At 33.4% G+C, this 12,497-nt stretch overlaps 1 protein-coding gene and 2 long non-coding RNA genes across 6 annotated transcripts; 1 reads left to right on the top strand and 2 right to left on the bottom strand.

Moving 5' to 3' along the window:
• Nucleotides 1-74: 74 nt before the first annotated feature.
• LOC143422834 (uncharacterized) lies at nt 75-6,775 on the bottom strand. 4 transcript variants are annotated; one of them, XR_013101767.1, is made up of 3 exons: nt 6,505-6,775; nt 913-1,052; nt 75-305 (listed from the first exon to the last, which is right to left on the bottom strand). It is a non-coding gene; the product is annotated as an uncharacterized LOC143422834 (long non-coding RNA). The 4 variants fall into 4 exon arrangements; XR_013101768.1 differs by lacking the exon at nt 6,505-6,775 and adding an exon at nt 2,325-2,640; XR_013101766.1 differs by lacking the exons at nt 75-305; nt 913-1,052 and adding exons at nt 5,672-5,757; nt 5,941-6,105.
• On the top strand, nt 3,759-5,819 carry LOC143422836 (uncharacterized). The gene is made up of 2 exons (XR_013101769.1): nt 3,759-3,964; nt 5,683-5,819. It is a non-coding gene; the product is annotated as an uncharacterized LOC143422836 (long non-coding RNA).
• Nucleotides 6,776-7,530: 755 nt separating the features above from the next.
• On the bottom strand, nt 7,531-12,072 carry LOC143422672 (uncharacterized). Its single transcript, XM_076893474.1, has 4 exons — nt 11,742-12,072; nt 8,373-8,741; nt 7,622-7,774; nt 7,531-7,538 (listed from the first exon to the last, which is right to left on the bottom strand). Exons 1-4 carry the CDS (start codon nt 12,070-12,072, stop codon nt 7,531-7,533), a joined length of 861 nt encoding a protein of 286 aa, XP_076749589.1.
• Nucleotides 12,073-12,497: the final 425 nt, after the last annotated feature.

Here is a 12,497-nt window from a genome sequence, read left to right on the forward strand (position 1 = left end):
TTTACTCGCATGAACTTGCGTGAATTTATAATCTTTCGCGAACTGTTAAGAATATGAAGTTGAAACATGAGCAGTTCGAATGGAAAATCATTAATTTTCATCTTTTATTATTCACGATAACTTGGGTCTTCATTCTTCCACGACCATCTGTTCCCTCCTGCCGTTGGAATGTTGCAGGGGAATGGAAACGGTCAAAGGAGAGAGAAGGAGAGAAAAATCTTTCTTCGAGCAAAGAGGACTTCGCAGAATTGGACGTCGTAGTTTTATTTGAGGAAACAGAACAAGACCTCTTCCCTGATGGAGAGCTACAAAATTAGAAGAAATCTCAGAGAATGCCTTTTTATACAACCATGGAGATTTGAAATACACGAGTGTACATAGGGGGAAGATGTAAGAAAGAAATAATGTCTTTCCTCGGAAATATCGCGTAATCTTTGCTTATCTAGTCCTACAACATTCGCCCTTCCCGATAAAAGGGCAAAGAAAAAGAGAATATTTGTCAACCGTAGGTACAAACAAGTGAATACCGCTACAAAAGATATACAGTAGGCAGTAAAACAAAGAGCGATTAACTTTGCAAATAATAAACGTAAAGTTTCAAGTAACTACTTCGAAGAATCAATTAATAACCCGTGTTAGTAATTAACGGCTTTACGATTGATTTAAAGAAGATGAAAACACAAGTCCGTTGATAATAAAGTTAATTATAATGAAAATATGCAGGGCAAAAAGAAAAAAGAAAATGTTAATGAAGTAATAAAAATTAATGCACATGTATATAAGGATAGCAGGAGGATAACGGAGTGCATAAATCTGACGAAGAAAAAGTAACGAACGAGTTTTACGATGCACGCTCCAAGTCATAAGGTGGTTCGAAAGCATCATAAATTGGGGGAAGGGTTGGGGGCCTACCCTGTTCCAAGGGGTCGGGCTAGAAATTCGTCTTCTTGGAAAACGACGAACTGGGCTGATGACCTGTACGCCAGAGAAATACAGTTCGTCGCAGAGAATGCTAATTTTACTGGTCAACTTCATCGATGTTCCTGCGATTCCTTTAGTTGTACAGTTCCACAAAAAAAGAAAAAAAAGAAATGACGACTAATACGACGTAAGCGTTATTTTTTAGATATTTCTAAGCACAACAATTATTTCACATTCTACAAAAGTTTGCATTAAAAACACGATGTTTACATGTACAAGAAAAAAAAAAAAGAAAAAAAAGAAAAAGAGAAAAATACTTGTTAATTGTAGTAGCAAACATTTCTTAGCGATAGAAAACATTTTTTACTTGAGACTCGTGCACAATGCTTGATATCCACGAGTAATTACTTCTTTTTATTAACAGTTACTTATTAACGCACGCGTTAACAATTTTCTCAATTATTATTGAAGTTATAATAGTTTTCCTGATATAAATTTTAACTATATGTCATTAGTAAAATTGATTAGAACCGAAACACTATTGTATATGAAATATAATAAATTTTTACCTAAATTATAATCAATTTAATGTTCACCATTTATGAATGATCCTATAGCTGGCCTTGTTATCGATACGATTTCCAGCAAGTACAAATGAGAAGAGGTTCTCCGAATGAGTGGTAACACGGATTTTATCTCTTACAGATAAGCGTGAATTTTATTTTACAAGCCTTCGAAGAAATAAACCTGCTTCCGTGAATGGATCTGCTTTTGTTGTTACAAGTATTTAGAGTGTTATCTGCTGACCGTTAACTAATTAACAATTTCGTTTTAAGTAATCGATAAGTAAAAACTTAAACGGATAGTGTACCTTAACATTATTATAAATACAGATGTTTTATTTCAGTTGAGCATGAAAGTGTAAAAGTAGAAAACTTGTTGCAAATAAATGAATTTCTTTTAGCGCAAATGCTAAACTCATTGGATATTATCGTCCGGTAAGAAAATTCTGTATGTATGCTTCGCTTATGAATCTATTAGAATCGTCCCTTCGACAAGAAGAGGAAAAACAAAACAAGAAACAGAAAATGACATGAGATGATTCATTTCTTTTTTTCCAACTAGGAGTAAAAATATTAAAATCTCATCGTTACAAATCTAGTCCATTTGTTCTCGGATGATGTACATTTCTAAATGCAAAGACGAAAAGTATATTGATATATATTTGGCACGTTCAATTATTTTTAAAACAATTACTAACGTGACAGCAGATTACATTAAAATTCCTACGAGGAACCGTTGAAACAAACAGAAGTGTGTATCTGGAACGATGTTCAGAGGTGACGTAGAGTTCTTGAGAAACGAGCGATAAAATTTCCATAAAATCTAAAATCGTTATTTACCGAAATACTTATTGTAGATCTGGTGACAACCAGAAAAAGAAATTCCCGGCGAGACGTTCTCCGAAAAGACACTTCCACTTTCACCTCACCGTCTCGAAAATAGCTCGAACCACAGCTAAAAATAATTTTCGTTCGTAACACAATAGAAACTCCAGAAGCTTTACGAATCCGCTCGAGAATTAAGAACAACCGGATCTTGATAATAAATAATACAGCTTCTTTGTGAATGCGCAACGTTTGTTCTTAATAGATTGACAAGGCGTAATAGTAAAGATATAGAAACACTCCACCCAACGTGGAAGTTGAAACAGCACTGGCGCTGCGAGCATTGAATGAATCTATAATTGTTTGTATAAGAATCGGGGTGGGAAAAACACGTGACCTGACCACGAATGGTGGGGGAAATCGTGGAAGACTCGTTCAGTTTCAGTGATGGCTACGATACGGAAGTGATCAACGAGCAATACTGAATAATTTGCTCATCGTTCCTTATTAATGTTGATATATATTGATCATGGTATTTTAACTATTCCCTGACTTGAAACACACCTCATTGTAGGCTATACTGTAAAAGATATTAACCTGATCGGGTAGCTGCGTGACGCGTGTTAATTAGTAATGAGGTTATAACCATAAGAAGAGAATAAAAATCAACGCTATTTTAAACAGGGAAATATTTGAACATGCGATACTATAAGGACAGGTGACATCAAGGTAGGCGTGTAGTATTTTGCGTCTTTTATAGAAACAATTGTTCACAGCGAACTGTCAAAGCCATCGCTGTTACATGTGCGGCAGAGCACATGGCTCGCGGAAAAATGGATTCCTTTTAACTGGTTTACGTGCGATCTCGCCTGGTGTTATCGCGTCATCGTTCTCACTTACGAGTTCGTATTTCCGTGGGCCTCCAGCCGAGACGTCACCACGAATTCCGACGATTTGACGCCGTGCACTTAAGATCTTGGCTGCCAATCGATCGCCGCTGCCAGACTGTGACTCCCCTCCCAACTGGTATACTCGGCATTGGCAAACATTTCACGAACTGTTATACGGTCAGAGGTTTCTTTTAGAATAACAAAAGCAGTTCGGAAAAGCTTTACAGTTTTTACGCAAATTTTTCGATCCAGCCGAAGTACTCGAACTGACCGTGCGTGTTACACTTTCAGTTTTATGTAACACTCCTACTACTGTTTTTTAACCAACCCTTTTGAATAATAAAATCTATACTTCGAGAGTATAAAAGGAGGCAGTCTGTTTCTTTTTTCAATCATTATGTATACTGTTGTATACTATCGATATTTATTGATTAATCATCAGATGTTTTATTGTACGTTACGATTGGCAGTTATCGATTGGTTCGATTGACTTTTGCGGGAAGCAACGCGATCTAGACATTTCGGTACTTTTTTAATTCTTTCTTCGTATCTTTTTCAATCTTTAAATTGTATTGATGTACCGAGAATCGAGTAATTTGAGAACCAGACTGAGCAACGTCAATTACCTAATATAAATCTGAACATGTTTAGATTTTATTGTGTCGAAAGAAGAAAAAGGAGATGGATAGAGAACGAGAGAAAGAGACGGAAAGTATCGCGCGTACCTAAGACACGTTATTCTCGTTCATTTCCAAGAATAAATCCGTAAGAATCCAGCTGGTGGAACAATACGAGTTTCTCTTAACAAAATACGTTACTCCCTCTGTTCCTCTCCCTTTCAAATATTCTGCAAACTTTCTGATCCGTTCTAGATTCAGTAGGTGTTTGTCTTTTAGTTTTTCTTTTTTTGTTACTGGGGAAAAGTGATAACTTATTGATAACTTAATTGGAAGAGTTAATTTTCTTTCCGGACTTTTGTATTGTTTGTTAGAAAAATTGTTTGTACTATCCGTACACAAAATATATCACTTGACTTCATTGTGAGATATTTTTGTCCCAATTAAAATTAGAAGTTGAAATAATTTCTTTAAAAATGACTAAAAATAAGATATACTATAATACTAATATGATACTGCTATTAAACTACTATTATCTCGCATTAATTCTGTTCGTTTTAAAAGTATACCTTTGATTCACTTAACGCTTTGTACGCTTGAGTTGATTAATTATTTACATTTCGAAGAAATATATTGATAATGAAATGGTTATTTCCTGAAAATAAAAATTCATTGCGTTTATCTTTATCGATCATTGAAAGTGATTTACACAGGCTCGATTTCCGTGTGCTTATCTACGAGAACGGTTAATAAAAAGAAAAAATAGATACATTACTTCAAAAGCTGCAAACTGTTCTTCATAAATCATATAAATATTATGAAACTCAATTACGAAGAGAACATTCTCTGCTGATGATACGCGGTGTCCAAATAAGGAACACCATGCTCGTGAGTCATGACATTTCAATTGAAAATATTTTACTAGAAAAATTGATTGCTGAAATTGATCACTGAAACATTACTGAAAAATTCGTAACTTCCAACTTGAATTTGACTTCAATATTTCAATAATTCGTTTTACTTCATTTAAGATAACAGAGAAACGAAGTGTCATGTTAGGAGTATATTTTCAGTCACTGTATATAAATTTGACTATAATAGCGCTGCTATATTTTCCTCTCTTATGAAATCTATCTCAATAATACAAAATGTAACCGGAATAGATTGACACGTTCGAAACGTGTCATATGTTTCCAGAAAGCTTTTATGTCCTCTGAACAATAGGCGGAGACCGATTCCGTTATTAGGAACACAATGCGTCCCATTGTGCATTTATGGGGTTCTCAAGCTGTGGGAGGGGAGAAGATTTCGTGGTAAATTGCCGAGTTTTCTAGAAATCGTTCTTTTGCAGATCGCGCAGTTCCAACACGTTCTCGAAACATTCATATAAATTTCTACAAAATTTTAGTACTTAGACTCACTGTGAAAGCGACTTCTAAGAATATTTAATTTCCCTTTATTAGGTTTCATAGCACTTCTATTCGTTCCCTGAAATCAATTAAACCTTTTAGACATTGTTTCATTTCAACGATAAAACGATAGATTGCAGTGAGATAAGACCTTAATTCTCAATATTTTTTTATTCAAACAAGGAGTTTGCTGTTAATTATAAAAAGAAACCGTGTAGTATGCCATATATAGAGGTTTTATATAAGACATAGCATAACTCTACACGCTTCATATTCATAAGTTTGTTCAATAATTACCGTTCGTTACATGTAACATTTTCATTTACCCCTAAGCCAATAAATTCTATGCAGAATTTTGTAAATGTCCATTGTCTCTGGATTGCAAATGTTCACGTCTCCGATTGTATGGAGGGTGTCGGGGTACATGACTAGCAACGATTAAGGATTACTTTCACAGGAATCCAAATGATTTTATAATGTCGCGTACCGGCGCGCTAGTAATTTAGAAAGCATGCTAAAGAGGAGCTATAGGCTCGAATGATAAAGATTACTACATAGAAACGTGCGGGGCCGTTCATCGGTGGATCGATGACTATTTCAGCGAGGATTCCAGGAACGTTTCCAATGGAGAAATCGAGAGACACGCTATGTTCTCATTTCAGCTGGTCGTGGTTACGTATACGAGCCTCGTAGAACTTATTATCGTGTTTGTTACTTTGCGGTAGAACTAGACATCTTATCACAGACAAACAAACTTCTTTATGCCGATTACACCCACTTCTCTGGTATCGGCCTTTCCCCGAATCGGCGCGTTCAAGGGCGCGTCTTGTGATTAAGGTCGGAACGATTGTTCGAATTATTGGATCATAGCATACAATAACTAGAAAAAAAGTACTCGCTAATATGTACACGTATAACATGAATTTATAATATCTATTTTAAGAAGTTCATTTGTTATGAAATAGTAGTACGCGACAAATATTGTAAAGCTTACGTTACCGGTACAATTTAATTGATGGAAAATAAATTGTAATCATTAGTTTAAAAGACAAAACAGCTTTGAACCAAAAGAAATATACTATATTATAATAATGTCTTTTTTAACAATGATTGCTTTACGAATGTTCTGTGCACGAGATTTTAAGTTAAAAAATTTAATTTTATATCAAGAAATAAATATTTTTCGAAGAACATTATTTCTTGTGGAAATAATATTTTCGAGAAAAGTAGAAAATTAACATAAAAATAAATTTAAGAGGGTAAAAGCGAGACTGCCTACCTTTTTCTCTCATTCTCGAAGCGTCTCCATGCAGTTATGTTGTTACAGCTGCAGTGTAGATTAACGGTTTTAAGGTGCTCCGAAACTTTTTTCACAAATAAAGCAATGTATTTAGCGGTAACGCCTCTCAACCTCACTTCTTTTATATTTATAACGATATTTATACCGAGATTCTTGTTCGGCAAGGGTGCAAGTTCTGGCGTCTCGATCAATCTAGCTCCGCCATTGGTATTTCTGGTTCTTAAAATTCACTGTTGGTGGCGCTTGAACACAAGTAGCAGAATTGCCACCAAATTTTAAATCATTAATACCAACCGCTTAAAAGATTGCGAACGAAACTGTAAATATGGATTTATGCTGAAATGCAATTAGTACACACAATTTACATATATTTTGCAGCATACATTTACAGACATTTATATTGTTATATTCGTTATTGCGTACACAGAAGATGTTTATTAAGCTATGTATGTACGCATCTATACATTTATACATGTAATCTTACAACTTGATTTGAAATAGCATTCATGTCATCATATTATATGTTTTTTACACATATATACATATTATCACATTAATATCACACTTATATCTTCATTAAAATATACGTATCTTCTTTTAGTAAGTGTAATGATAATACTACACTTTTACATATATGTATACACACTTTTCTAACTATTTAAGACAAAATATAGACTTTTTAAAAATATATACTTTTTCTTTTTGTAAAATGTTACTGTTTTTTAACAGAAAAATTTTCAAATGAATATCTATTCTTAAATTTAAAAAATTTCAGTTAGCCATAACCAAATCTTTTCAAGGAAATAGTTCTGAGCACCATCTGTCGAACTAAAGATGAGATGCTTGTAAGATAGATAAGGAATGTTTGCTTCTAGTCCGATTAAAAAATGTTACAAGTGTGAAACTGTACGCTTTTTTTTTAAACTAATTATTAATTTAATTATTTTTAATTTTGTACAGCCTCACTTTAAAACGAAAAGTAAACAGTAAGTACGTATTATTTAATTACTTATCTGAAAATCACAATCAGTAAATGTACGGTTGTCAAACAAAGGTATGATCCATCATTTTTTTCGTAATTACACACAAGATGTACGAATTTCCATTTGGACTTCGCGATTATTTGCAGGTAATTCCCGTTCTCCGAAGATAAACGTTTTAAATGTTGCTCTGAATTGGCTATTCGTTAAACAAAATAGAGAAACGCTAATGGCTGAACTGACGAGAGACAATATATCACCGACATCAACTGTAACAGAATTGATAATACTTATTATAACAGTATTACCGAGATACCTCTTTCTTCCATCTACGTATTTTCTCCATACCTAAAAAATAAAATAAAATACATTTAGTTGAACATATGCAAAAGCTTCATGAACATTTCACATAATTTACTTGAAGGCAAAGCATACACAGATCGTAAATGTTTATTCTACATATTCAATGCTTTCTTCCCAATAATGAATAATTTTCATTAATGATGCATGCCGATAATGATTCTTACGATGTGTATTTCGAATTAATACCCCTATTATTATAAAAGTATTAATTACATATCCATAATTTTCAGCGTTAATTGCAGTACTTATATTTATTCTTCACTGTTCAGCTTGTCAGAAATTGAAGATCTTTATATAATTTTCGAAAGAGCATATTTTAACTGCAATAAATATTTTTCATATATTTCTTTATTTTGCTTTTGTCAATTTCCAGTGATAAATTGAAAATCTGTTGTTTAGTGACTGCGAGAATCAAAAACTGTTACACAATATAAAGCGAAGCATTTGCAACATTCGTTTCAAAAAATTAATACATCGAAAGAAACTAATTTATGTTATACTGACCTAACATCAAGTGACAAGTTTTGGAGAATCCACGATCATGTATCACGTTAACTAATCCTAGAACTTGTTGTGGTAACTCCGTTGAGAGGAAAAGAAACAAAACTATAAGAAACATTTTTATGGTTTGGCCGGGTTGGTCTCTTCTATTTATGATTTCAAAGCCCCTTGGGTTCAGATTTTGATTACGGATATTTTGATTACGGGGCTTCAGTAAAACTTGAAGTAGTTGTACAAAGATAACCATCAGAACGATGTACGGAGAATATTTTATTAGATTACTATTCCAGAAATATATATACTTCAGAACCCTATGATTTTCTGCCATTTTCGTCAATTGTACAAAGTAACGTGGTTCGATCGTTGTATTTCCTAGTGAGGAATTTAAACAGACTTGAGGAATCATGCGAGTTAATCTCCATTGACGAATCGGAAATGAACACGTAATGACAATATGAAGAACGAAATAAAATAAACCGTTATGAAGTCAATTAAAGAAAATTGCATTTTTAGCCCCCTGGACCGAATAATTGTGAAAATTTAGGACGTTATTAATGTCTAATAAAACGTGAACTGATACAACATATTATTGTTTTAATAAACAGAATCGTTCATATTTGTATTTATAAAGCAGAAATTAGTTTTTTCTGAGAATGAACCAGCGTTAAACCACTTGCAAATCGAAAGATAAAAATGCTATGTAATTAAATTTGCTAAATGAAAAAGAAAAAGTAGAAATGGATATGGTATTCGCTTTAATATAAGGAAGATGAAATTAATATTTGTTGAAACGGACAAAGGACCCTATTCAAAAACCATGTTTTCGTCCCCAATCGATTTTGCTTAAACTTTGCATATTTGTAGATCTATATGTGTCTCATCAATTGTCAGAGTCTCTATTTGTCGGGCCTTTTAATAAGGGAGGGGGAGGGGGTCAAAGTACGCATTTGGCAAAATCTTTCGGAGGCTATAACTTTTGATTAAAAAAAGATTTGATTAAAAAAAGTAAGCTTTCGAATGCTATATAATTTTTTCTTTTTTCGGAATTTTTAAGTCACTTTTTATGCTTTTTTCTAGTTTTCAATTTAAATTTGAGAATACTTTTTTTGGGTATTGCAATTTTTTACAATTTTTCACAACCGCCAAAACCAGAAATATGCGTAAAAGCTGACTTAAAAATTTTGAAAAAATAAGAAGTAATATACCATTCGAGAGCTTGATTTTTTTTGTGATGTTTTGACACAAAATTCAAGTCGATATCTTTTTTCAGTCAAAAGTTATAGCCTCGGAAAGACTTCGCTAAATGCGTATTTTGACCCCCTCCCCCTCCGTTATTACGAGGCCTATCAAAATGTTACGCTGGCAATTGATGACTCACATACAAATCTACAAATATGCAAAGTATAAACAAAATCTGTTGTAGGTGGAAATATATGGTTTTTGAATAGGGTCCTTTATAGAACTGTGAGTGGTAGACGAATAAAATGAAGCTTGGTCGTGCACAAGGTTTTACAAGAACTAATTGAACATAATTAATCATCCCGATGGTCAGATCTTTACAATATTTCAGGGAATAGCATCATTTTAATAGCTGATAAACTGAGAAATATTCAAGGAAATTTGTTTGAAAGAGGTAAGTAAAAAAAAGAAAAGTGTATACAATTAAAACGCAGTAAAAAATCAATTGAAAATTCATTTTGAGTTGAAATGTTTCGATGAATTATGAGAAAATGATAAAAATAATATGCATAATTTTGTTGCTTACCAATTGATCTTCCATTTTCGATGTTTATACCTGTCTCACTGGAATCTAGGATCTCTAGGTGCTTTCCTATTTCTATCACCATAAATAAAGGTATGCAAAATAGAATACAGATAACATAGACCATAATAACCGTAAAAGTGGCTTTTCTGTAACTACACCATACATTGTCATCCTTTCTTGTTATCGCTATGTATCTCCAAATAGTCAATATCAAAGTTAACAAGCTTGAAATGGTTTGGAAAATCTGTAAAGAAATTCTTTGAAATTCTGTGGTTTTTGTTCTATTTTCTTATTATTTTGTTAACCGGCAATGGTCGGTTAAATATTAGATTGTCCCATAAGTTCGTGCCGCGAATGCGTTTATATTTTTTGAGAGTTTAATGATCAAGTTCAGTCCTGAGAAAGCATTCGATAAGAAAAGTTCGTGAATAGCAATAAGCATTTAGTATTTTATGCTGTGGAAAAGCATGAGTGAGACACGTGTTCATTTACGGCATCTTATGCTATACGAGTTTTGGAAAGGAAATAGAGAGACTGGTTTGACCGATTTCGAAAAGAAAATTTTGATCTGGAAGATGAGCCGTGCTCTGGTCGTCCGGCTGACGTTGACCAAGACAGAATTCGTAATTTAGTGGATGAAACACGAAGTTTATAGGTTCGAGAAATGTCTGTGAATAAGATAAGAGATATACAATAAGAGTAAAACGACCAAAACTGAAAAATTTGAATAGGGTGTTTTTTCATCACAATAATGCAAGGCCACATATCGAACAAAACGTGTAAAAAAAAAGAACGTGAATTCGGTTGGCAAATTTTATTACACCCACCATATTCTCCGGATATCGCTGCCCATCTAATTACTACCTATTATATTTCGATCAATGCAACATTTTTTAGCAGGAAAAAATGTAGAAAGGTATTTTATCAAAAAACCACAAAAGTTTTACAGTGAAGGTATAATGCCTTTGACAAAAAAATGGAGAGAGATTCTCTGGAACGTGAGGGTTACTACATTTATCATAAACTTTGAAAGTATGTTTCATACATTTATTTAAATAGCAGAGCAGTACGCGGCACGAACTTGTACGCGGGACTACTTAATATAATAGAGTATCATATCCGTGGTTTAGCTTATTTTCGTCATTTATAGTTTGTGAAAAAATTGAAGCATGTTTATGATCGTAACGTCTGTCTAGAGAGCCGATAAAAAATCCGTTGCCTAAATTCTAGTGAAAAGATTTGCTGTCGGTTTCTACATAGCCGGTACCAGTCGAAATCTGAATAGTTTTTTAATCAAAAAAGCAGGCAAATTAGATGCGTTAGTATCGATTAGTTTTGAAACATGTGCAGATCTACTTTTGTAAAGCAAATCTAGGAAGCGACGGCCCAGCAATAAATCGAGGAATCTTTGAAACGCAATGATGCATATATTTTTGATTGATTAATTCATACCTTCGACGTGAATTTTTCAATCAAGGTGAGGCACTCTGAACGGAATACTTAAATCTAAATAAATTTTTATTTAGATTTACTGATGCTATAAAAATTTGGAAAATCAAATTTAACAAAAATTACATGGCAGACTAAAATTTGTTTACTTAAATTACCAAGAGTAAAGATGATCAAATTGATTACCTGGGTAAAGAGCAAATGGAAATGTACGAAAACTGCTGATTCGTAGCTGAAGATGTCTTCCCTCTTCGATAACTGATACAGGGATAAACGAATCGCGTTGGGAATGTATTCGATTATTAGTAGTAAATTCGCCACGGCCACTCCCGTTACAGTTAGACTGGCTGGTGATCGCATTTCCCGTCGGTTTAGAACAAATATGTTCACGGTATTCATAATTATACCAACGACGCAAATAACAAAGAGGATCCAACCATAAAGGTGTGAATAGTGTATGTCGAACGACGATATATCGCAATAATTCATATTTTTCTTTCAGGTATTCAAAATTTCCCCTGCTTCTACCTTCCTTACCTATTGATTGATTGTTTAAAACGTGATTATTCCGCTAAAGTAACGGATCGTTATCATTCGAAAGATGAAATGTGAAAATGTGAAACCTGCTTTGAATAATGAAATTAAAATAGAATTATTATTTACTTACTAAACAGAATTTCATTGAAACGTAACAGAACAAAAGGAATGTTTCTTCTCTCACTGAATATGAAACTGTCAAAAGTAATTAGAAGAACGACATGAGATATGCACATGTTACGAACTATTTTCACCTTGGTTTATTATTCTTCAAATTGTAAACGACTTTTAAGAAGCTCTTTAACAATATGTCCCACTTTTATTTTATTTTCTTCAAAGGATATCGGTACCGATTCTTCGAAGCATATGTTATTCTT

This window comes from Xylocopa sonorina, chromosome 4 (genome assembly GCF_050948175.1).
Source record: "Xylocopa sonorina isolate GNS202 chromosome 4, iyXylSono1_principal, whole genome shotgun sequence".
NCBI lineage: Eukaryota > Metazoa > Arthropoda > Insecta > Hymenoptera > Apidae > Xylocopa > Xylocopa sonorina.